Source organism: Rana temporaria, chromosome 9 (assembly GCF_905171775.1).
Source record: "Rana temporaria chromosome 9, aRanTem1.1, whole genome shotgun sequence".
Classification (NCBI taxonomy): Eukaryota; Metazoa; Chordata; class Amphibia; order Anura; family Ranidae; genus Rana; species Rana temporaria.
The window spans coordinates 68426110-68453158 of record NC_053497.1 but is presented as its reverse complement, the minus strand read 5'-3'; the positions used below and the strand labels follow the sequence as shown (position 1 = coordinate 68453158).

Sequence of the window (27049 nt, the reverse complement as noted above, 5' to 3'; positions counted from 1 at the left end):
AATGGAGGCATTGGGGGCCAGATGGGGACCACCACAGGGCTGAATATGGCACTGGGGCTGAGATTTGCCCAGGTCTGATATAGCCTATCCACCCTTTCCACGTAATTGGATAATTACGATTATTTGCATCAGTGACATCTTCTTATCAAACTGTTTATGTCGACAGGGCTCTGGAGAAAATGTTTGGCAGTTGTTGAAATTAGTTTATTCCTTAAACTGTAAATATTCCCTATATTTAAACTGACACTCATTTTAATATCCAAAGTTAAAACAACAAGGGCAGAAGATGTAATAGATGGAAAGATGAAAAAGTTCCACTTTAACTTCAATTTAAATCATCATAATAACCTTCTCAGTTTCCTGAACTATAAGAGGTTTATCTGTGCCCACGTCCTCAGGGCAGCATTTAGGTGGCCACAGGAGAGATATACAGACCCTGTATATATTATGATATACACACACTGGCGGGCACCAGATATAGTAGTGCATTAAGTAGTTTCCACATAGGACTCGGACATACCAAACATGCACAAGCTAACATATTGTCACCTCCAACTGCTTAGGCTTATAGTGCAGGGAATTGAGATTTTTTTTGTTGAGTTTAGCTTTAGCAATGCCAGTATTTTCTGGCTAGTGTTGGTGGTTCACTTGTTTGTTCTGTGTACTCCATGAAGTAAATGCTGGTCATTTTGAATCAAGACATCAGGCCTAATTCACTAAGATGGATGAGTTGTGATAATGCTACTACTTATTTTATCCAATGATACATTTCTCCTAAATAAATAATATCTGCCTTAATTTTTTCACATAAGTGAACATTAATCTGTTGAGAGCCATATCTTCTATCCAGGAGGGGAGTCTGAATTGTGAGGTCACCATGAGGTGACCGCGAAGGATCTGCTGCCTCAGGCACATCTGTGTACAGTCTCCTCGGTCCGACGCCTCTTCCAGAGACCCATGATCAACTTAAAAGCAAATATTCTTATTTTCGTTAGGCCAGAGTTCCTCTTTCAGAAGCCTATACCCTAAAGTATGCTTATTTTGGTCATGTTTATATTGTAACAGCATGATATAAAGTTACCATTCTCTATAAAAAATTTATTATTTTGCTGATCAGGATAATTTTTTAGCAGTCTGATATACATCTTTTTCTGCTCGTGCATTCCTTTCACGCACAGCAGCTGCCTTAATAAAGAAACCAAGTGGCATATTACAGAGCCATGCAAATTCTTTATCATTTGACACTTGGTGTCTTCTTGGATTATTTTACTCTTTATAAGGGTTTCCTTTAAGGAGAATACTAAATATCTAGAGAGTCTGTGATCTCTGATTACATGAGCTGACGATATGCTCTTACACTGTTGCAGAGATATGTGTTCTTTTGAAACCCCTGAGACTTTGTATTATGATCTTAAGTCAGGGCTGGGCCCTCTCCATATGTTCTTGTACACAACAGAGATAGCTAGCATCCTGGCATATGTGGGTGAAAGAACAGGAAAAAAAAAAAATAGCACAACACGTGGTAAATATTTGCTGGTCCTCTCCACATGAAAGAGAAACGCATATGTTCACCGTAAGGTCAGAGATGCTTGGGTCATATCTTGCTGTATGTTCTTGATGTAGAATGACAAGTTCTCGGGTACCCAGTGATTGAATCCGTAATCGGGAAACTGTTTTCTTTTGTGAAATATGTTCTGTAAGATGTATATTTCATACTGCTGAAAAGAAATTCTCACTATCCCTTGCTGATAATCCCCAATTAATACAATGAAACTCATTCCTTTATTTTCTGTATGGGATGACCCTAGATCTCTTCAGTAATTCTATGGTGTGCATTTTGTTCCTGTGGCTGGAGAGAGTTTTTATGACCCTTTGTTTTTATGATCTACCTGTGTGCCTGCTCTTTAAATCTTGCACACACCTACTGTGGCCTCTACAGTCATCATAACCCTTGCTTTTTACATATAGCACTACCCCCTTAGAATAGGGTGACCAGACATCCCCGATTTCAAGAGACAGTCCCTGGATTGAGGACACTGTCTCTGGACCAAGTCTGTCCCCGGTTGTGTACCCGGATTGGATTTGAACAGGGGCTGGGGCAATTTTAAAGACAGTCAGTGCAGAATAAAAAAAAAAAAAAAATCTGAATCGCACACCTCTGCTCAGCCGCACCTACTAGCTTAGGGGGGTGTATTTTTTTTCATTATCTGTTCTTTTTGATGATCATGTGCTAGTCGGAGCAGAGGGAATATTTCTTCAGTTTCGGGTGCATGCCCATTCAGCTCTGCTTGCTTGTTGTTCTGCCTTGGCTCAAGTCCCAGCCAGCCGCCTGCCTGCTTATCTCCTTGCCTTCCCTGGTGGAGTGATCTTCCTCTGCACCCCAATCCAGTTGTAGCTGGGGCCTGGAGAGTGAGACTCGTCAGGCTGTGAGGCGGATGCCGAGGGGCAGAGAGTCGCTGACTGCCGCCATTACTAGTAAAAAAAAAATATATATGCCCCCGGATTTCTTTTTAAAAATCTGGTCACCTTAACTTAGAAGCGGCTGAGTATTTTGGGTACCCTGTTCACTACTGAGTCCTCAGCAGAGTATTGCCTCTGCTGGCACCACCAAAATACCTTGGCCAGGTAACTCCCTGGCTGTCACACAAACATGAAAAAGCTGATGATGACAAATGTTTAACTTGTATTAGTGTCACAGGAATGGAAAAATAGGCAAAGGAAAACAATTGCCAAGAGTCTTTCAAATGTCAAAATATCAACAGAAAAAAACCCCACAATATAACACAATACAGTATCATTTTAAGCCATTCTTACCCATGCTGCAGGATTGAAGATTCAGACGTGAGCTCCCAAACTGAGAGATTTTCCCCAAATGAGCAAAAGAGATAAGGAAGAAGATCAAACTGAGGAATTTAGGTAAGTAAACTTTTTAGCAGTTACCCCAAGCATATGAAGAACTCTTCTGCTGGCTAGTTGGAACCCTTACTTTGGTGCAAAGTAGATAGTCGCTTTGAAGAAAACTGAGCTGCCCAAAGGAAGGTAAATGGCAGATAAAGTTCCCCTTTAATAACAACTGGTAAAGCAAAGAGTCTCTTAAAGCATATCAGATTAAGTATCACTTTAACCCCTTTCCGACCAGTCGCCACAGTTATACTGAGGCAGGATGGCTCTACTGGGTGAGCCGTCGTAGCTGCATGTCAGCTCTTTAAGACGCTGTAGCAGGGGCGAGTGCGTGCACCCGCAGCGTGTCCCCAGAGCCGATGCACGTGCGTGATGACCATCGTGCACCAGCGATCGCTCATGATATAGTGAGAACCGGGATCTGCTGTCAATCAAAGTCAGCTAGCCAATCAGGAGGCTGGGGCGGGCGGGTCACGGATTCATGTCTAAATGGACACACCGAACTGTGACTCGGCTTAGGTGCCCCCATAGCAAGCTGCTTGCTGTGGGGGTACTGGACAGGAAGGAGGGGCCAGAAGCTCCAGCCAGGGATCCAAGAAGGGGAGGATCATGGCTGCTTTGTCCAAATCCACTGCAACAGAGCACTTAAGTATAACAGGTTCGCTATTTTTATAGAGAAAAAAAAACAAGACTTTACAATAACTTTAACTTGAAAATTATATTTTTATTCCTTTTTTTTTGTATTTAGACTTGATGTCACTTTCCTCCTCTTTGGGGAATAAATATGATTACCTTGGTCAATATGATGGGGTTCTAGGATATACACCTTTTTTATATGTTTAACGTCCTTTTTACGTCCTGGCACTTCTAGAGGCTCACACAATATCAGTAAATTTTCATGCACTGCGTCAAGTTTGGCAGCCCATTTAAAATAAATTTGATATAACTCGCCTCAATGCACAAAAATTTCAGTTCTACTGCATTTTTGCAGCATATTGTAATGCACACTGAAGAAGTTAGAGTACAATAACTGCCATCATTGGTGTTGGGATGCATTAACTCCCAACATTGATGTCAATGAGTACAATAATAACCCCAAACATCGGTATCTGATGCATTAATGTCCCCCAACATTGGTGTTGGTGTACACAATAATAACCCCCAACATTGGTGTTGGTGTACACAATAATAACTCCCAGCATTGGTGTGAGTGAACACAATAATGATCCCCAACATTGGTGTTAGTACCAGTGTAGCATCCTCTACCTTAGGTAAGTAGGTGCTAAGTGTACTTTTTTTTGTGTAAGCTGCCAGCGCAGGTAAATTTAAGCAGGCCTATGCTGTGAGCTAGGCCTGTTTGTTTTGATCTGGGGGCTGGGGAATGGTTTAGTATAGCAGTGGGTGACTGACATGTGCCTCAGCTCTTGTGCACCACATCTGTTTCTAAGTAGAAGGTTCTGGAAAAGGGGCAGGGTAGAGAGCTGGAGTGGCATGGGGTGCATGTGGGAGCCCTGACCAATCCCCAACTAGGATTGGCAGGGAGAAGTCCTCCTACATATAGCCATGGTAAGCCTTCTGTAGGAGGAGTTGTCGGCTGAGTGAACAGATGTTTTAGACTGTCGTGTCGTGAGGGAACCCCCTTTCTGGGGGGTAGGTGTACCTCAGGTGGGGATCTGGAAGGGAGCCTCTCCTTACACGGTCATAGAGAGGTATCCTGGAACAGGAACTGGCAAGGACGGTTGGTCTGCACATCCAGCGTAAAGTCATTCAGGAGTGATCCAAGCCAGGTGTCGGTGAGTGGAAGCACAGTGGAAAGCTCTGGAAGAGACATACCAGGGAAGCTGGATGTAGAGCCAGAGGGAGAGACTGTGGGAGTTTTGTATCAAGTCGCTGTAGCCAAGAGGGCAGGCAGGATTTGCAAATCAGACTTGCTGGGAGCAGTAGTGTATCAAGTACATTTATTCTTAATCAAATTGGTTGTTACCACAGAGGGGTACTGCAGACCCCGGCTGCAAAGGGCTATTAAGTAAAGACACTGGGACTTATGAGTGAGGCCTAGTCATGTGCTGATGGTGTGACAGGAGACTAAAGTTGGACAGTGAAGTAAGTGCTCCTAAGTAGTGTGCTAGAGGAAGTGTGCTGAGGAAAGGACTGTCAAGTTTAGAGTCAACTATCTTTTGTTCTACTTAGAAGAATTTGTGCAGTTACTTTTATTCTGCCGAGAAGCGTGACGCAGCTACTTTTATTCTGCTAAGCAATATTCATCCTTTGGGCATGCCATGTCCCTTTTCCCCAACCAAGTTCAATTCCCTAATAAACACAACAAAAACAAGCAAGAGACTGTTCATTGACTGAGAAGTGTGTCTAATGGATGTCTGGGAGCAGGGTGAAATGTGTGGATGCTGTAACATGTAGCAACCCCACGGGGGTTATTGGTGTCAGTGGACGCAAAAATAACCCCTAACGTTGGTGTCAGTAGACAAAATATTAATCCCGAACATTGGTGTTAGTGGACACAGTAATAACCCGCAACATTGCTGTCAGTGGACGCAAGTTTAACCCACAGTAAAAACCCTGGCATTAGTGTCAGTGGATGAAATAACCCCCTGAATTGGCATAATAACCCCCAGCATTGGTGTCAGTGAACGCAATGATAACTCTCAGCATTGGTGTCAGTGGCTGCACTAATAACGTCCAGCATTGGTGTCAGTGGCTGCACTAATGACGTCCAGCATTGGTGTCAGTGAACGCAATGATAACTCTTGGCATTGGTGTCAGTGGCTGCACTAAAAACGTCCATCATTGGTGTCAGTGGAACAATAATAACGCCCAACATTGGTGTGAGTACTTTTACCTCTCTCCTCCAATGTATCAAGTGTAGTGTAGTGGTCCAGGGATTTGAAATCCCTGCTTGTCTGTCTGTCTTTTTTCTGCAGTGCTTCTGGAATCTATCAGTGTTGCACTTTGCAGGTGCTGACCAATCAGAATGTTTCTGCAGAAAAAAGAGGGATTAGAGCAGGGTTTATAAATCAATGGACCAGTACACCAGCTACATGGGCACTGACTGCTCATCACAAGGAGAGGGTTAGTACAGTGGGGACCGGGAAGACATTTGAAGTGTGTGTATGGTGTTCACATTGGGTGGGCCTAGACGTGTGTCCGAACACACCTGAGTTCATTACTGCTTATAAGCAACAGTATTTTGAAATTGGCTGTGTCAGATTACTGGTGTCCTTTTGGGATCCTCCAGATAGTTTGTGTTTATGGGATAACCCAATTGTTGATCAACTTTGTCTGTTCTATGACATTCGCATGATATTGTAACTTTATGTAAACCATGAGGACATTGTGTACAGTTGTACACAACTGCAAGAGAAGTTTGAACTACCCTGCAACTTTCTCAATAGATTCTTATAACTTTGTCAAGGTTTGGAGACACAATTTAGACAAGTGCAGGTACCCCCCCAGATTTCATCTGTGTTCCCCTAGGTAACCCATGGACATTGTCCATCGGGAGAAGCTGGCTGCATCTCCCAAGGACGGGTGTCTCTGACAGACCCCACCCTGCACGGACAGGAGAGTGAAATTGATGTGCACGGCTTTCTCTCGCCCCTCTCCTCATGTCTGTCCTGCCCATATTCCTATTTCCGACCAGTGCTGTGCCAGAGAAGATGTGTGGGTGGGAAAGTTGAAGCACTGCAGCCAGAAACCACATGGTGGCAGCAAGACTGATTCCTCTGCCTGAGCCACCAAACCAACCTGGAGTGTTTTTTTTTTTTTATAATCAAATTTTATTATTATGTAGAGCTACCCCCTCAGGAGCCGCTGGTTAGATTTGGGACGGCATGTTATGTTACCTCTGTGATGTGTCTAGGGATGATGATGATGATGAGCAAATGACTGAATGTCCAAACAGCAGGGTGTCGTTTTCTGTGCTTTTATTACTTGCCCAACATGGCAAACAGTTAACTTTGAGGTAGATAGAGAAAGGTTGGTGAAAGGAGAATTTGCAGATTCAGGCCTATGGGTTACGGAAGCAGTCCTGCCTCCAATGGGACTTTAGCTCACGTCGCCACACCAGCCGGAGTGGGTGAAGTGTACCCGGACAGGCCTCTCACACCGACCTGGCAGCCAGAGTATCACTTAGAACTTCTGAGAAGGAACAAGTCTTTGCCACCGACTTGGCTCTAATTGAATTAGAATTAGGAGTGGAACCTCTGCCACAGGCCCTTTACTCAGGAACGTAGATAATAGAGCGAATCCTCTCACTTGAAATATAATTTGCCTGAATCTCCCTCAGGTAGACTTCTTGGTTTTGGGATCACCGACTGACAAGCTGCAGCATACAACTTCTCAGTGTCCGGCCACCCAGATCCCCAATGGATTGTCTAAGCTCTATTGGATCACCTGCCTCCGGGCTCACCTCAGACCGAAGCCTCACCGAACAGCGCAACTCGCTTGGGATCTTCCTCATGAATTAGAGGGACCCAGTAAGTCACTGGGGCCCCTTTGCAGCTTTAGTTGCTCCGGGCCATGAGGGCCCAGAACTGGGAACTCCGCGTAGCAGGTGTGCCCCGGCCTGGTAGGCCATCTCGCCGGTGCCGTGATGTGCGTACCCCACAAAATGGCGTCTGCCTCAGAAATACCCTCCCTCAGCATGCCCCGCGAGGGAAAAACTCCTCTGGTTGGCTGCTGGAGAAAGGCGCCCGCGCGCCTGGACCCCTCTGGCGCCACCTGCCATCCAAAGATGGAACAGTATCTCTGGAACACAAAATGGAACCACAGAACAGCACAGCCTGGCAGAAACCCAATTTACACAAATCAACATGGATGAGAGCAAAGTAACTCTCTCATCCCCCTCTAAATTTAACATAGCACCTGTACTGAAAGTACACAGGCGCTACAATGAACTTCAACTTTCCATTCAACATTGTACATTCTCATGTTCCATCGTTTACATAAAAGACACAAATGAACATTGCAGGAAAGAACTAGATACAAAGTGTTCTTATCAAAAACTTATCAATTATACTAGTTCCCCCCCCCCCCCCCCCAAGAAGAAGAGAAAAAAAAGAGCTCTGCACTGACTGAACTCTCCCCTATCTCATGCCCCCCCCCCCCCCCCACACACACACTCTGTTCATGTCCAGTTAGCACTCGGGGACAACTTTATTACTCTGGAGAAGGCTGACGATCTACTGGTTAGAGTAACTGATGGTGTTTTTTACTCACAAATTTGTGATTCATCTGTTTTAACCCCCTTCCTTTCCAGCCCTGAAGAGCAATCTGCATTCAGATTTCTTTTCAGAGAGCATTCCGCAGGCAGTGAGTTGTTGCATCCAGGGCCGGCGCTACCACTAGGCAGATTAGGCAGTCGCCTAGAGCGCACTGCTGCCTAGAGCGCAGCCACGGCCGCTGGCTTAACTACACTCTACTGGGAGGAGAGGGTGCCTGGAGCATGTCAATGTGCCTCGTCCTCTACCCGGCTGTCAAGCACCATGTGTGTGGCTGCATGGCAATAAGCAGCACCCTTGGGGAGGCGTGGGCGGCTGGGCATCCATCGATATAATGGCAGTGAACAGCGAGGGGCCAGCCGACTCGAGCGCAGATAAGCCCAGGATTTGGGAGAAGAGCTCCACCGTGGCACCGCCTCCTCCTTGACCTCGTCCCCTGACCCCGCCTCCCCAGGAGACAAGCGGGCACAGCGTACCCCATGCTGCCTTCCAGAGCATGGACTGCTCCAAGTTTCTCTACATGCTCTGATGTGAGGACCGGAGCTGGAGGACAGACAGGCTTGCCGCTCACTGGGGGCACAGAGGACGGGCAGGACTCAGGCTGCTGAGCCTGCGGGAGCCACTGGAATTGGACAGATCGTGCAGGAGACTGACATCATTGCATGGAAGGTACTGTCTGTCGTCAAACACACCTGCAGACAGAGACTGGGACAGAGGTGGGACTGCAGGGACAGATCTAGGAGTCTCTTATCTCCCCCCAACTCCCCCTCCCTTTCTCAAGCCCCCTCCCCTCTTTCTAAGCCCCCTCTCAGTTCTCCCCTCTCGATCAGCCCCCTCCCTATACCCTCAGCCATCCCTATACTCTCAGCCCTCCCTATACCCTCAGCCCTCCCTATACCCTCAGCCATCCCTATACCCTCAGCCATCCCTATACCCTCAGCCATCCCTATACTCTCAGCCCTCCCTATACCCTCAACCATCCCTATACCCTCAGCCCTCCCTATACCCTCAGCCCTCCCTATACCCTCAGCCATCCCTATACCCTTTAGCCATCTCTATACTCTCAGCCCTCCCTATACCCTCAGCCATCCCTATACTCTCAGTCATCCCTATACTCTCAGTCATCCCTATACTCTCAGCCATCCCTATACCCTCAGCCATCCCTATACCCTCAGCCATCCCTATACCCTCAGCCATCCCTATACCCTCAGCCATCTCTATACCCTCAGCCATCTCTATACCCTCAGCCCTCCCTATACTCTCAGCCCTCCCTATACCCTCAGCCCTCCCTATACCCTCAGCCCTCCCTATACCCTCAGCCCTCCCTATACCCTCAGCCCTCCCTATACCCTCAGCCATCCGTATACCCTCAGCCATCCGTATACTCTCAGCCACCCCCCTCCTTTCTCTCTCAGCCCCCTGTCTTTCAGCCATCCCCCCCTCTCCCAGCCCTCCCTATTTTCTCAACCCCCTCTCTCTCTAAGCCCCTCCCCTTTCTCCTAGCCCTCCCTATTCTCTCAGCCCCCCTCTCTCTAAGCCCCCTCCCTATTCTCTCTGCCCCCCCTTAGCCCACCTGTCTATCAACCGACCCATCTCTATCAGCCCCCCTCTCTTAGCCCTCCCTCCATTCTTGGCACTCCCTCTCTTAGCCCCCACTCTCCTAACACCCCCTCTCTCTCAGCCCCCCTCTCCCTCTCTCTCAGCCCCTCTCTCCCTCTCTCTCAGCCCCTCTCTCCCTCTCTCTCAGCCCCCCTCTCCCTCTCTCCCTCTCTCTCAGCCCCCCCTCTCCCTCTCTCTCAGCCCCCCTCTCCCTCCTACCTCTCTCTCAGCCCTCCCTCCTACCTCTCTCTCAGCCCTTCCTCCTACCTACCTCTCTCTCTCTCAGCCCACCCTCCTACCTACCTCTCTCTCTCAGCCCTCCCTCCCTCCTACCTACCCCCCTCTCTCTCTCAGCCCTCCCTCCCTCCTACCTACCTCTCTCTCTCAGCCCTCCCTCCCTCCTACCTACCTCCCTCTCTCAGCCCTCCCTCCTACCTACCTCTCTAATGCCCCCATCTCTCTCAGCCCCCTCTCTTAGCTCTCCCTCCTCTCTTAGCCTTCCCTTCATTCTTAGCCAGCCCTCCCTCTCTCAGCCCCCACTCTCTCAACCCCTCTTCTCTCAAAGCCTCCCTCTCTTACAGCCGCCCACTCAGTCCCCCTCTCTCTTAGCCCCCCTCTCCCCTCCTCCCCAATTAGGGGAGGAGGGCAGAGCCAAAGTGGGGGGCGGCAAAATGAGGTTTCGCCTAGGGTGTCAAAAATCCTTGCACCAGCCCTGGTTGCATCACTACTCACCACCTGTTTTAACCTCTAGAACCCCACACTAGTATACTGCAAAAGTGTGGGTTGCATGCAGTTGTGGGTATTTACAAATTTACAGATGGTATGTAGAAAAACAGGCATGCATGTGGACTGGAGGAAAGTGCCAGTAAAAACTACCCTTATCGGCTCTGAACTGTGCACCAGAACCAGCCTATTACAGAACTGCTGAACTTGTCCTCAGATTGGGCAACATGGCAGATATAGGGGTGCGCCTGCACAGTGACATCATGGTGCGTATCGGGCATGACTTATATTTGCACACCCCACCAGTTTAGGTTGAACCTGGCAGTTCGCTAATTCTCTGGCTCTGCAACTGCACATGTAGAGTTCAGAGCCAGAGACAAGGATTATTTTTAAAGCCATTTCACGCCAGCCATTCACCAGTGGTGAAGGTATATGTAAGGGGGCATTCTGCCAGGCTCTGATTTAATGGGCGATACTCTGCTGTAAGGTGGGAACTCTGATATAAGGTGGTGGCCCTCTGGGGTCACTGATGTAAGGTGGTACTTTGGAGACACAGATGTAAGGGGGGACTCTGATGTATAGTGGGAATGCTAGGGACTTTGAGGTAAGGAAGGACTTTGATGTGACTGCTGTACTTTATGTTGTTTTATTTATTGCTTACTCCTAACTCCTGTATGTTGTACGTTATGCATACATAGACCTGACCAAGATGTTCATTGTCTCCACTGTTGGTTTTAATATAGTTCTTCCTACGTGCCCCCTGCGACATGTGGGTGGCGTGCTCAGTGATCACTGAGCCAATCACAGTGGCCCTTTACCACACGATCAACTGTGCCCAATGACAGCTCATCACAGATGTAAACACAAGCCGGTTATCGGCTTTACTCACACTGACAGATTACCGGCTTGTGTTAAAGGGACATGTACACTGATAATCGGGGCACTGATTATCGGTGTCTTGATTATCAGTGCAGTCCCAACAGTGCCCACCAGTGCTGCCAATCAGTGTCCAACAGTGCAGCCTCTTCACACTCGTCAGTGAAGAAGACAAATTACCTGTTTGACAAATTTTATAACAAACTATGGCCAATGTGCTGCTTTTCTCGGCTCCTGTGCCCCCGTACCTCAGGCCAAATGAGGTACTGCAGTCCTATTTTCGGCTCTGCGCGGCTTCTGCGCCCCCATACCTCAGGCCAAATGAGGTACTGCAGACCTATTTAGCTTGAATGCTGCTTATCTTGCGAATCAACACTCGCAAACTGAGTCAGAATTAAAAAAAAAAAAGTTGCTCGCAAATCAAAATGCTCTCAAACCAAGTTACTCTTAAACCGAGGTTCCACTGTACTGTAATTGACAAAATGTTGATTACAGTATTTATCCTGTTTTTCTCTTTTACACACAATGTTTGATTTGTGTAACTTCTTTCAAACAATAAACATATTGAAATAGAATTTTTTTGTTAGATATTCATGCAAGCATACCTGCATGTACGTGCACAGATCCACACATATAAAAGACCCCTTCCCTTGCATACATGCTTATACCTTCACGAACACTAGCTCCCTCACACATGCACACAAGTACACTTGTGCGCACACACACATTCCGATGCAGACACTAGCTCTTTTGCACATGAGCACAAGTACACATGCAGGCCGACGCAGACACTAGCACTCTCACACATGCGCACAAGCATGCATGCATCTGCACATTTACATATATGAATGCACCTGCACAAACTCCAGCACCCTCGCTCACCCACATAAGCATATATGCATGCACAACAGTGCGCATACAGACAATATGCCATCTACATGAATAAAGGACTTTTTACAACAGTAGTGTCATGACAGCAACAGGATTTTCCTGATAATGAATTACTTTATTTGTTTAAATGCAGTAATGAATTCTGATAAATTACTGTTTTGCTTTTTAAACAAGATCGTGTAACAAAGAAATGGGAGCTGAAGCTTCAAATAATGGTACTGAAAAGGCTATATGACTTAGATTAAATGGGAATGATGCATAAGCATAAAAAAAAATAAAAAAAATTCAGATCTACTGTATGTTCTAAATATAATCTTTATTCGCTGTTACTACTGGCCAGTGCCACTGGGTGGCACTCTTAGAACAATTCATTGTCATGGAAGGTTTGAAAAGACTGACACTTTTCATGCAACAGAAGTCAGGGTGTGGAATAACCTTCTGAGAAGGAACTTAAAACATCTCAAAGATGTTGAGTGTTAAACATAAAAGAGTAACTCAGTATGCCTGTGTGAGTGAATTAAAGAAGTGGGGACAATGAGTTGTGGAACAGAGAGGTCTCAATTGGCTTAGGGTAGAGATAACCTAGGGCAAGGTGCTTGCTTAATTTTCAAAAGATTCAGACTTGAAAAATAAATTGCCCGTTCCCTGTGTGTAGTGGATGTTCACTGTATCGTTTGTAAGTAAATGATACACCTCTACATTTACAATTTCCGCTCAAATTATATCCATCAGTGAATTATCTCTAAAGTTAACATTTTCTCTAAATTTTTTATCTAATAGTAAATGATATTAGTTTTGCCTTTATGCATGGTTGAAAGGAATCTGTTTATATTTGTAACTTGCAAATGCATGCTTGTTCATGAATGGGTACATTAAAGGGTAACTCCACTTTCATGGGAAAAAAAATGATATAATATCGTTTATACAATTGCAACACAAGTCATATTTTAATTGAATGTTATTAAACATTTCCTTTCCTTTTCAATCTGCAGCTCTGTAATTTTCTGTAAAATGTAATGCAATATGGCTACCTGGAGGTTTTCTATATACCGTGTTCAGAATGCCCCCCAGAAATGTTATTTCCTGTTTTGAGTGATTTTCCCAGAAATCTGCACTAAAATACAAATCAGATTTTCAGTATCCCCTGCAACAAAAATTTGGTGTGATGCTCCCAAAGGGAAACCACGTCCTATGCCCTGTACACACAACCGTTTTTCTCGGCAGGATTCCTCTCAAGCCTGCCTTGCATACACACGCTCAGGCCTAAAACCGCCCGTCCAAAGTGCATTGACGTACACCACGTACGACGGCACTATAAAGGGGAAGTCCCATTCAAACGGCCCCACCCTTTGGGCTGCTTTTGCTGATCCTCGTGTTAGTAAAAGTTTGGGGAAAGACGATTCGCACTTTTCAGTCTTTGTGCTTTTCAGTCCGTTACAGCGTGACAAATGTGCTATCTCCAATCCAAACGCTAGTTTTAACAGAACAATCGCTACCGTCTCATACTTGATTCTGAGCGTGCACGTTTTTTTTCCCCTCGAAAAAGCATACTCGCGACCGGTTTTCCCGACAGGAAAAAAATGTTTTTTTTCCCACAGTTGCGATGGAGCATACACACACCCGGGATTCCTGGCCAAAAGCTCTCATGGTAGTTTTCCGGTTGTGTGTACGAGGCATTAGGCCTGATTCACACCTATGCAGGTTGCAGTTTGCATATTCCAGGTGCATTTTGTGTTTTTAATACATGTTTTTGATCTATTGAAGTCTATGGAACCAAAAACCAGAAAAAAAAAAAATCCCTGGCCCTTTCCATAAAATGCACAGATGTGAACTTCATCCAAAGGGAACCATGTTAAATTCAATGTAATGTGTTTCTGCCAAACTGAAAACGCCCAAAAAAATGCATAGGTGGGATCCTGGCATAAAGGAATGCAGACCCTGCAATTTCCTCATTAGAGTCTTGCAGGTGCAGCAGCTGACTAATAACCATAAAACTACTCTCATACAGATTCACTGAGCACATGGGCACAGAGAAACAAACAGCTATTTCTTCAGAAAAACAAAAGATAGGAATCTTCAACAAAGTTTGTTACAATCCTTGCAATGTACACAGCCCACCCAGAGGGGAATTTTTTTCTTTGCATCAAAAGTAGAGTTACACTTTAAGGCCAAATGTTTTTTAACCTCTGAATGAATCACAACACAGTGGCATTTTCTACTGCCTAATAAGACCATATTTTCTTCCTAATCACAAGTGGTGACTGATAAACAATAACACGCGCGCTAAAATCTTAGTTGCCACCATCCTCAAATTACAGACATGTGACGAACCTTGCTCCTGATACCTCTGGGAGCACCTTTTGCTCTTAAGAAGGCTTTTTTTCCCCCCAGGCACGCTGCACTCAATAGCAACTAAAGGTTAGCTAAACCAAGCTATTTAAAAAGTTAGTATGAGCACACACTCTCACAGTGTCTTACTGTACCACCAGCCACCAATAGGGGGTTACACACAAATCATCTTGCATGTAATCTTATTGTTGTGTGGTAGTAAACATAATTTTCCTTGCACAGACAGGACTCTATCTGGCAATGATATCTGTCCATGCCTATGATTACTTCAAACACTGATACTAATGGACATGCAATCAGATTGTCTGTTCTCTGTCAGCCTACTGCTGCAATATGGAAGATTTCAGGCTCACAATGCAATCTCGTACAAATGAACAGTGATTTACAGCCTAGCATAATATGCACTTAGTCAGGGTCGTTTGAAGGAATTTGGGGGCCCCAAGCAAAATGGACATGAAGGCCCCCCAACCCCCCCCCCCTGCATGCACGCATGCACACAAAGCCTACAGGGACCACAGCATAGCGATACAGTTTAAGTTCACCCACACTTTATATAAATAAAAAAGTGTCCTTATTCCCCTCCCCCTCCCTGTGTCCTTCTTACTCCCCCCTGCCCTGTGTCCTTCTTACTCCTCTTCTCCCCCCTCCCTATGTTCTTTTTACTCCCCCCTCCCCATTTTTTTTACTCCCCCTCCCTTTGTTTTCTTTACTCCCCCCATGTTCTTTTTCCCCCCCCCCCCCGGCCCCTCCCTCATGTTCTTTTTACTGCCCACAGGTCCCCCCACCGGGTCTGTACCACGTGGCAGGAGATTCAGTTTCCTGTTCCCAGCCGGACTGAATGGAAGTGAGCACTCATTGTCCGGACTGACAGGAGGAAGGAAGAGGAGCTGCTCGGTCACGCTACACAAAGAAGGGGAAGTGATGACTCGAGGCAGCAGTGCTGCAGGTTCTCTAAAGAGCGCTTAGGCGGCTGTAGGAAGTGCGGCAAGCAAGGGACCTGCTTGGGGCCCCAGGCCAGCTCGGGGCCCCAAGCAATTGCTTGGTTTGCCTGTCTTGTAGCGACGGGCCTGACAGTACTCACACAACTGTCTCCTTAGATTCATGTCTTCTTTACAGCAATCAAAAACCAGCATAAACCTTTTTATATTTAATATCTTTAGGCAGAAGTTGCAGAAACAAGGTAAAAAGATGAGAAATGCACAAGCAATTGTATTAAAAATAGTGTAGCGCTACCCCTGTAGGGGCAACCAATATTAACCTCTTGACCTCGGGTAGGTTTTTACCCCCTTTTATGACCAGGCCATTTTTTGCTGTTTAGCACTGCGCTACTTTAACTGGTAATAGCACGCTCATGCATCACTGCACCCAAAGGAAAATGTGTATCATTCTTTTCAAATAGAGCTTTCTTTTGGTGGTGTTTGATCACCACTGCGTTTTTATTTTTTTTGTTATATAAACTAAAAAAAGGCAGAGTTTTGAAAAAAAAACATTATTTTTTACTTTCTGCTACAAAACTTCTCCATGAAAAGAATAACAAAAAAATCGAATTTCTTCATAAATTTTGGCAAAAAAAATTATTCGGCTACATGTCTTCGGTAAAAAAAATCCCAATAAGTGAATATCGATTGGTTTGTGTGAAAGTTGTAGCATCTACAAACTATGGTACAGTATGTGTGTGTATATAAAATATAATATATATATTTTTTTTCTTATGGACTACTAATGATGGTGATCAGCAGCTTATAATGGGACTGCGATACTGCTGCAGGCAATCTAAAACTGATGTGGGGGGCGCTCTGACGGCACCAGTGACACTAATACAGTGGTCAGTGCTAATAATATACACAGTCACTGTACTAATGATACTGGCTGGGAAGACGTTAACATCTAGGGTGATCAAAGGGTTAAATGTGTGCCTAACGATGTTTAGTGAATCCTGCTTTTAATTACATATATTTTTTTTTTTTTTTCGCTGCTTTGCAGTGATGAAACAAAGATATTGCTCCCTCTGTACAGAGCCCTGTGTTGATTGTCAACACAGAGCTCTGGGCTGTGATTGCACACAGCGGATCAGCAGGTCCTGACCATAAATCATTGGCTGGGATTTGCTGACAGGCTCCTGCTGTATACAATCACAGCGGGATCCGGCGGGTGGGCGCCCCACATCTGGAAACAGGCAGTGATGTATGGATACATCTCTTTGCCTGTGCGGCTGCCCATCCGCAGTACATCGTGAGAGGGCGGTCCACAACTGGTTAACGTGTTCTTACCTAAAAGTGTCTACCACTGGTCCATTCACACCAGCTCCAATAACACAGTCTAGGCCTCTGGGATGTATTTTTTTTAAGGATTTATTGCTTGAGGAAACTTTAACAAGAAAGGGATTAGGGCATGGGATACTCCAAAACTATTAGTACTTGGCTGTTAGAGGCCAATCTTCTCCTTAAGCATCTGGAATAATGGACAGTCTAAGGCCTCACAGCTCGCCCATAGGGCAAATCTCTCTGGCATCTGGTTACCCTGTACCACTGCACAGCTATTGGTACCCAATGCAATCTCGGGAACACTACACAAGGAGAGCACTCTTATCTAAGCTTGCAGTCCAGGGCATTGCTGAGGATGGTGAATGGGCCAGTATCTGAGACCTTATGAGAGCAGTCTCCGTCCAAGCTACATCTGGCACTTACAGTATATCCCAAATGCACACAGTCACCAGGAATCAGTTCAAGGCAGTGTTGTTTTGTCGACAAAAATAATTTCGTCATAGTTTTCGTCAGCTGCACGTTTTTAATGACAAAAACTAAATGAAAATAAAATTATTAAGTCAATTGACGAAATTTATGATGAAAATCAATTCCAATTTTTATTTAGTTGATTAAAATCTCTAGTACATATTAATCAACTAAAATCTATTGGGTTTAGTTAAATTGCAATGCATTATTTAAGCATTTCTTTAGAATTTCCAAACTCATTATATAATCCTGGAGTAAAAATGTTATATCATGTTATCATTTATGGTATTAGGGTTTGAACATGCACTACAGACACAGATTTACTGTTAATATATAACAACTTTAGAAATAAAACAAAGTTTCATAAACAAAAATATTACTTTTTGACAAACAAACGTGCAACTTTAAAGGGGTTGTAAAGGTTTGTTTTTTATTTTCTAAATAGGTTCCCTTAAGCTAGTGCATTGTCGGTTCACTTACCTTTTCCTTCCATTTCCCTTCTAAAAAATGTTTTTCTTGTTTTCTTTATTTGAATTTCTCACTTCCTGTTCCTCCTTAGTAAGCTGTTCTGGCTGACTAAACCTCACCAAGAACAGCTCGGATGATGGGGGCAAGCTTACTGAGGAGAAACAGGAAGTGAGAAATTCAGACAAAACATTTAGAAGAGAAATCGAAGGAAAGGGTAAGTGAACCAACAATGCACTAGCTTAAAGGAACCTATTGAGAAAATAAAAACGAACCTTTACAACCCCTTTAAAATATAAGAAAAAGTCAGGGAGTGCATAGGGCGGGGTGCAATCATACTTTGGGGATGGCGAGGTGACCTGCAAGTGGTGATGGGGAGGGAAGTAAATGGAAGTGAGGGTGTGCACATGGCAGAGAACTGGACTGGTCTAGGGAGGCTGTTTTAAACAATGCTAAGCATTGCTACCTTGCTGGGAGGGGAAACACTCACCATGTCACATCCAGATAGACACAAATCCGAAGGAGGAGTTCCTCTTCTGCGGTTTGCAGAACCCTCTGGCAGCACACAGTCTGCATCTCTCAGCCAATACAGCTTGCCTATAGAGTCAGGGCGCTGGGGCTTTAACAGTTAGGCAGAGCTTAAAGGTAAGCAACAGTTGAGGTGGGTGTACTGGAGATTTTAGTCTACTAAAATGTACTGTAGATTTTTGTCAACTAAAGAACGGCTAAAATAATTTAGATGACTAAAATACGAATAAAACTAAAATGGCATTTTAGTCAAAAGGCTAACTAAAGTTGAAATTTGACATCAAAATTAACAGTGATTCAGGCCCATTACTCACAAGTCCCCAGGATAGCTGCCACCTTCTAGCCTTCTTCAGACACAACCCAGTGAGTGAGACAGTTCTTCTCTCAACCAGATCCTTTTGGTGAAGTCCTGCAGTCGGTTCCATAAAACTTCCAGGTCCCTGCTCTGCCACCGCATAGACCTCACAGAACATTACCTCTTCTCTTTCTGTGTGTAAATGATGGCACTGTAATTATTAAAGAAAAAGTACCTTTTTCATAATCAATATACAGCTTTCATATGACCCAGCTCTTTCCCAGCCTGTCTGCAGGGAATATAAGCAGGAGGAGCTTTTAGTCAACTGTTGCTCATCACATGTTCAAAGTAAAAAACAAACAAACAGCCTTTGGTATACAGGGTAAAAATAAGTTGTATCAATAAACTGTTTTAAATTGCCATACAAATATATATTTAAAATCAAATCTTTATTAATTATTTGTCAATAGCATGGTGTGGGCGGATTTCTGCCAGTCACAGGCTGAGTCATGCCCCTTCAGCCTGTGTCTTAATAACGGGGATGAAGCCTCCATCAATTAATATGTAATATCCCCCCCCCCATTGTTTTTGGCTGGTTAGTAGGCATGAAGTAGGGAGGTAGTGGGCTGTCATTTACCACTGTGTATTTGCCCATGTGTTACTCTATTTTCAAATGGGCTGCTCCGATGTAATAATGAGGAAATAAAGTTTAAAGTTTTTTTTTAAAGAAGCTGCTCAAAGATTAGGTACAAAACATTCTGTTTCCTAGGCCCAGATTCACAGCCGAGATACGACGGAGTATCTCAGATACTCCGTCGTATATCTCAGAGTATCTATGCGACTGATTCATAGAATCCACAACGGTTTTTCGCTTTCGCTACGTCGCTGCTAGTCTAGTTTCCCGTCGCAAAGTTAGTCGTCGTTTTTGGTGCCCTAACTTTACACAGCACGCGTATGTGCTGTATAAAGTATGGCCGTCGTTCCCGCGTCGAAATTTGAAAATGTTTCCTTCTTGCGTAAGACGTCCGGGAATACGGACGTACGCTACTCACGTCACCGTTCGAAAAAATGACATCACTTCGCGCAAAGCACGGCGGGAAATTCAAAAGGGAGCATGCGCAGTAGGTAGCGCGCCTAATTTAAATGGCACACGCCCCTTTGAATTACGGAGGCCACCGGCGGAATTTTTTCTCGCAAGTGCTTTGTGAATCAGGCACTTGCGATAAAAACTTGTGGCGGTGTAACGTATCTACGATACGTTACGCCGCCGCGATTCTATGTGAATCTGGGCCCTAGAGTCTCCATGCTTTTCTCATTACAGTCCACATTTGTGGTCACCCATCGGGAGATGAGCGAGCATGGTACACTCCTTGGGCACTAACAGCATCTAACCATTAACCTTTGGTAGCACAGGAACCGTGCGTTATTGTTATCCGGCCATTTTGAGACACTTTCTGATGTCTTTGCACTACATGCTGAGCTAAGAGATTACAAAAAGAAATAGTAATCAGACTGGCTAGAAAACCTTGCCTGACAAATGTTGTTTTCCTCCTTACAAGCAAAGGCTTGAAGTTTTTGCAGCAGCCTTATCCCGACCCCCTAGGAGCTTAACTGCTTAACTGCAAACAAGCAGCAGCAGTGAGAGTTCATGCTTGGAGATGCGCTGGCAGACACAGATACCTGGGCTTGGTCAGACTGTGCATGCATGTGTTAATGTCTTAGAAGTTCTATGGTACAGATTTTGAAATCTGACACAAAAGTGGCATAAAAGTGGAGATTCTAATGTTTCAGGAGTGGTTTTTTTCCTTTAACCTTGTCTGTGGAATTTTCTGAGCTGGCAGCATTAAGCAGATCAATCCTAACGTCTTTGTGATCTGTCAATATTCTTTCAGGTTCAATCCTAACACAGTGAAAAATGGCTTAAAGGTTCAAACAAGCAACCAAGAAGGGAAAGCCAGGAGTACTGAACCCGTAATTAACCAGATCATTGATAAATTGAATCACGTCAATCAGGTAGGTGCAAAGAAAACACACCGGTGCTTAACTGAATATTAAACAGTCAATACAGTGTCAGGTAGGGAATTCAAGATCATTCATTATTTTTACTTGTATGCATGTTTAAGAGAATTCCCAGAAATGGAGGAATGCTTTCTGTTTTTATTGGACTGCTTGCTTTTCATCACAAACTTGTGTAACATTCAGCTAGCCTTACACCAGTCTTTGAAGTATGGAAACAAGTTTTATTGTATGTGGGGTGGAGATTTTAAATTAAGCCAGGTTATTTGTTTTTTTCCCCCCCTGGATGGTCTTTCTAGGCCCATGCATATTTGAGGGTTATGACAGTGTTTGTTTATGTAGTAATCTAATAGGGCAGACAAATTGTAGAGTGGTGTTTTTTATTTTGTTTTTTTTTAACATCATTTGTTGGAAGCATTGCTGCCTCTGAAATCTGCTCACCTAGGGACCTACTTTTTTTTCCATCTTAGTCAACATCAGTTAATAAAGTAAAGAAGAAGATGGTGGCCTCTGATGAAAATTATGTAACAATTAGCATTCTTGGGCAAACTGCAAACATGGTGGGGTTTTTTGAATTTCTAGGTCAGTGAAAAATGATAATTTATTGTGACAGGGCCACTGTAATCAGTTAGGGTCAGGAATGTGTGCTGGCATTTGACCACATTGTTTCATAGAAGAAGGCACAGTTGATATGCATTGGGAAAAACCTGGAGGCTGTTTCTTATAAGTGAATATGTCAATGTCATTGTAGTAAGGAGGAAAGAAAGGCCTTTTGGTTATCAGATTACCTAAAATCCAAGCTACATCAGATGCCTTTGATCAGCTTTATTCTTGGCTCTATTATTATTTTTTGTGGCACCTTTTCCCAGGAAAATTCATTGCCTGCTGGAATGTTTGTTACTACACATCTAGAATATCTATGTAACCGAGATCTTTCCTGCTCTTCAATGAGAAGGTGCTAATTGCTTGTGTACTACTTCTGTCCCTTGGCAGAATAACACAAGAAACAGTGGAGATTCCAATGCTACCGAATACTGACAGATATCTCTCCTGGTTGTTGTTTTTTTTGAGGGACAGCTGTGCAGGTGTATGGTAAGGCTGACACCTTCTGCTGTGTTCTCCAAAAATATCAACTACAGCTGACTTGTTATGTCCACTGCAGAATGGAGATATTGCCACCATATTTCTCAAGATATGAAAAGCAGGTGAGTATTTCAGCCTAATTAAAATACTGTATATACTTGAGTATAAACCGACCTGAATATAAGCCGAGGCACCTAATTTTACCCCAAAAAAAATGGGAAAACGTATTGACTCGAGTATAAGCCTAGGGTGTCCATCTGCATGCCTCACTTTGCCTCACTGTGTCCATGTGCATGCCTCACTGTGTCCATGACTAGACTGACATTTAACATGGGAGTCTATGGAAGGGGTGCCCAGCTTTGAAAAATCGGTGCTCCCCAGCCAAAGGTCCCCCAGACAACAAACTTTGCACACTTGTAGAAGAGAAATGTTGCTACATGTGTGCCAAGTTTGGTGTCCAGGGTACCTACGACCGGCCAGTACCGGTTCCCCAAATTCACTGGAGAAATTACCATTTAACATGAGTCTATGGAAGGGGTGCCCAGCTTTGAAAAATCGGTGCTCCCCAGCCGTAGGTTCCCCAGACAACAAACTGTGCACACTTGTAGAAATGAAATGTGGCTACATGTGTGCCAAGTTTGGGGTCCAGGGGACCTACGGCCGGCCAGTACCAGGTCCCCAAATTCCGGAAGATCATGCACAAAAATGTTATTCGAGTATAAGCGAGGGGTGCATTTTCAGCACAAAAAAAGTGCTGAAAAACTCAGCTTATACTCGAGTATATACGGTAATCATTCTTGGTAAAATTTAAAAGGGACCCTTTGGTATAGAAGTATGGCATGGGTTGCTGCTAACTTGCTCTGAAAGGTACACCCTCCAGGACTGCTATTTTTATCCTTCTTTATATGGTAAGGCGTTGAGCTTGGAATAAGTGCATCTATCAGGGGCCAGGACACAATAGTAAAGCAGGGATAATGGTGACCGCTATGGGGCTTGCACCTTCCAGAAAAAAACAATAGGGGGCTCCTGTATTTGCTGTCCTCACAGGTTTGCTGATTGTGCAGTGTTTGTCTATTGATTTTCTTTATTTTATAATGAGGATAAAAAAAAAGTTATGTAGTTGTAATTTTTAGGAAACATGAAATGCTGTCTATAAATATTTATTAGAATTCTATCCGGGCTACAAGTGGAACTTTAGGATCCTTTTTATGGGTTTTCATTTGTAAAAAGAAATATTTTTTTTTTTTTTTTTTTACTAAATGCTTTAGTTCAAGCGAAAATGTAAACCCATGCAGTAAATAAACCAGAGGAATTATTAATTAGTTATTGGATGCAGTTTCAAATATACAAAGCAAGACAAAGATTCTTATTCTATGTCTTTTGATAACCAATGGTGCTCTGGTTTTTAAAAAGTAAGTTTGCCTAGGAGAACTATCACTGTTTTAAACAGGGAACATGGCAAAAATTGATTTGATTCAGGTTTTTTTTCCAGTGTATTTTGTAGGTTGATAAATAAAAAAATGCTCATTGCATTTTTTTATGGGTGTCTAAAACTATTGCAAAGTACTGTGTGAATGTGCGTGTATATGTATGTATGTGTATGTAGTAAACACACAATATATAAGATATCAACAGCTGTTAAACATGTACAGCGCTTATAGGTTCATGCACTTGGAGATTTATGCTGTAGGTATTTTATAACAATGTTTCTCAACTCCAGTCCTTAAGTACCCCCAACAGGTCATGTTTTCAAAATTTCTCTCAGATGAAACGGCTGTGGTAAATACTAAGGCAGTGAAACTGATCAAATCCCCTGTGCAAAATAATGGAAAGCCTGAAAACATGACCTGTTGAGGGTACTTGAAGACCGGAGTTGAGAAACCTTGTTTTATAAGACTAGCATAAATTCCCCAGTGGTTTTATACAGCCATAGAAACGCAGGTGCTTCACCCAGCCTGCTATACAATGGCTATAGAATGGCTGTACGCGGCCGGATTCATGTAAATGCTCATGCTTGTGTTTAAACCTTCTTGTGTACATACTTGGAGGAGTACAACTCCTGCTGCACTTTTGGCCCACTCAGAAAGAGGTCCTGCAGGTATCACAGACCCCAGCATTGTGATTGTGTCTCCATGTTCCTCTCCTCCTGGCCATTCACAAAACAGACAGTTCAGTGACTGGCCAACAAGGGGAAGGAGGCAGAGACCCAACCATAGTGCTGCGGTCTATGAGCCTTAGGCATCTACCTGACATACTTACCAACTGTCCCGAATTTCCCAAGACATTCCCGGGATTTAGACCCTTTTCCCAGATTTAGACACTTTTCCTTAGACCCTTTTTCCGGATTTCGCGATTCCTGAGAAATTCTTGAATTCCGAATTTTCTCCTCCGCCGCCGCTAGAGGTCCGTCGCCTGGCGGAGACAATGTCTCCAACAGCTGCCATTTTCCAGAAGACTAAATTGCACAGGCAGTCTTGTGCGATCATGTTTTTCTGTAATGGTGGTGGAGAGAGTCTCCACTGCCGGGGGGACACCTAATGAGAGGGGGGCTTCATTGAGGGGGGCTCCACTGGGATTGCCTGATGTAAGGAGGGACTCTACTGGGATTGCCTGATGTAAGGAGGGACTCTACTGGGATTGCCTGATGTAAAGAGGGACTCTGCTAGGATTGCCTGGTGTAAGGAGGGACTCCGCTGGGGACCTCTGATGTAAGGGGGATTCCGCTGGGAATGCCTGATGTACGAAGGGACTCCGCTGGGAATGCCTGGTGTAAGGAGGAACTCCACTGGGAATGCCTGGTGTAAGGAGGGCTTCCACTGTGAATGCCTGGTGTAAGGAGGGACTCCGCTAAGAACATCTGATGTAAGAGGGACTCCGCTGGGAATGCCTGATGTAAAGAGGGACTCTACTGGGATTGTCTGTAAGGAGGGATTCTACTGGGATTGCCTGGTGTAAGGTGGGACTCCGCTGGGAATGCCTAACGTAAGGAGGGACTCCGCTGGGAATGCCCAATGTAAGGAGGGACTCTACTGGGGGCACCTGATGTAAGGAGGGACTCTACTGGGGGCACCTGATGTAAGGAGGGACTCTACTGGGGGCACCTGATGTAAGGAGGGACTCTACTGGGGACACCTGATGTAAGGGACTCCACTGGGGACATCTGATGTAAGGGGGACTCCACTGGGAATGCCTGATATAAAGAGGAACTCTACTGGGGATACCTGGTGTAAGAGGGACTCCACTGGGATTGCCTGGTGTATGGAGGGGCTCAGCTGGGGACACCCAATGGCATCTGATGGCAGGTGATGTGGCAAGTGACACACTTAGGACTTCCATTGATTCGGCCTTAATGCGCTTCAATCATCCTAACACCATAACAGCCATGGTGCCGGGATGATTGAATCGTTAACACCAGGTGTTTGGAGTATCTTTTTCTGCTGATTGTTAAATTTTCTGGAATACAGATATTTCACATTTCATATTTCACACATTGTGTTGTAGGATATGGGCCTGCTGTCCCTCCATCCCTCTTTCTTTTGCTCGCTTTCTCCGTTTTTTTCTCCCCTCTATCCCTCGTTCATGTCAGATTCTAACCACACCCCTTTGAGTCACGCCCCTTTAAGCCACGCCTAATAATTAGCGTAAACGGCAATTTTTTTGCCCTGCACGCCACATTTTTGCCCCCACACTATGTCACACCTACAGACGAATGCCCTGCCCCCTAATTATATTAAGACTTTTTTTTTTTTCCACAATGTTGGCAACTATGCACCTAAGCATACTTATTCCCCTGCATCATGCATATAAACAAGAAGACCTGCTTAAAGTGTTTGTAAACCCACGCTGACAACTTGCACCTACAAGTAAGCCTAGATTAAGGCTTACCTGTAGGTGCAAGAAATATCTCCTTAACCTACAAGGAGATATTTGCAGAAAAGACTGCACCGATGTCTACGGCGCAGGTGCACTGAGCGGGCTGGGTCTTGAATGGGTTAGTGCTGGGATTATGCCGGTCCCGCGCGCATGCTCGGGAGTGACGTCATCGCCGCTCCGGCCAGTCACAGCCCCGGAGCGGCGATACACGGAAGAGACTCATAGGCAACATGACGGCGGAAAGGAACGAGGAGCGCTTCCGGGGCTTCGATCTCGGGTAAGTGCCACTTAATGAGCTAGTATGCTATGCATACTAGCTCATTATGCATTTCTCTTGCAGGGTATTTTTTTTGCAGGAAAAACAAAAACGAGTTTACTTCCTCTTTAATGTAGAAAAAAGTCTAGAAAGAAATAGTTTTTTTTTTGTGCCCAGAGTGTTGATTAAAACAAAAAAAATAAACAAATACAATTGACCTAAACCATTATAGTATACAGTACTTTCAAGCAAAAAAAATCACATGTCCATCCTTCATCCACACAATCCCCTTGAAAGTTGATTATAGTTTGCCAAGCCTAAATATCTCTAAGCTTGTCTGTCCTTTGTGTACCTAAGAAAAAAAAATGCACCCATATAGACACTTTTATATACATTTTATTTTGAATCCAGATCAGAGTTGTCTACCAGTTTCAGTAAAGCTGAATAACTACAAACATTTCCTTCCTGTGAATCAGTAATAAATAGCTGAAGCAATTAAATTAGTAAAACCACATGCCGCTGAAGTGATCCCTGCAGTTACAATTCTTTCCTTTTGTGGCATGGGAATCTAAATGGTATTTTTGTAGATGATGTGTATTAGCAGGTATCTGGCAATTCTCATCTGCTGTATGAGCTGTGTGGCTCTGCTGAGTCTAGATCTGGAATTTAAAGCTTAACCTGCATTGTTCTCCTGTGAGTTAGAGGTCATTCATTGGTGGTTAACATGACCCTTTCACACAAACAGAATCTGAATAGAATGACCAATTACAAGGGGATTCCGTTCTTGGATTGTTTGTGATGAGTGTAAAAAGATATAGTGAAACATTTCTTCAACTTTGTGTTTAAATTATATTGTCCATCAGCTATGTTCTGCATCTAGGCAGGTACAGCCTTTAGTAGCCCCGTATGGAGTTATTTAACTTGGCTTCACCCTCTGTTTATTTTGAGTTTGAAATACTTCCGTTCAGGGGAAACTATAGTGGTTTTGGGTCAGTTTTATTTTTTTATGCTTTTGAACTGATATTTAGTATGCGTTTTTTTTTTTGTTATATGTATAAATACTTTTATTGCAGGTTGGAGGACAAAGGATTCCCAGAGCCCAAAACAGCATATGCACCCTGCTTTCAGACTTGCTTTGTCTGTTTGAAACCTCAGATAGAGCCATCTGATAAGAACTGCTCCAACTCTTCACATATGTGTAGATTACTAGATTTTCTAAGCTTGAGCC

The 27049-nt window shown here is 44.3% G+C and overlaps 1 protein-coding gene across 2 annotated transcripts in view; it reads left to right on the top strand.

Moving 5' to 3' along the window:
- Positions 1 to 27049, top strand: part of GPC3 (glypican 3) — a 635735-nt gene that overhangs the window by 367186 nt on the left and 241500 nt on the right. For both annotated transcript variants that reach the window (XM_040323721.1, XM_040323722.1), the window contains one exon: positions 20486 to 20606. In XM_040323721.1, the coding sequence (XP_040179655.1) occupies positions 20486 to 20606 (121 nt within the window). The remainder of the gene's footprint in view (positions 1 to 20485; positions 20607 to 27049) is intronic.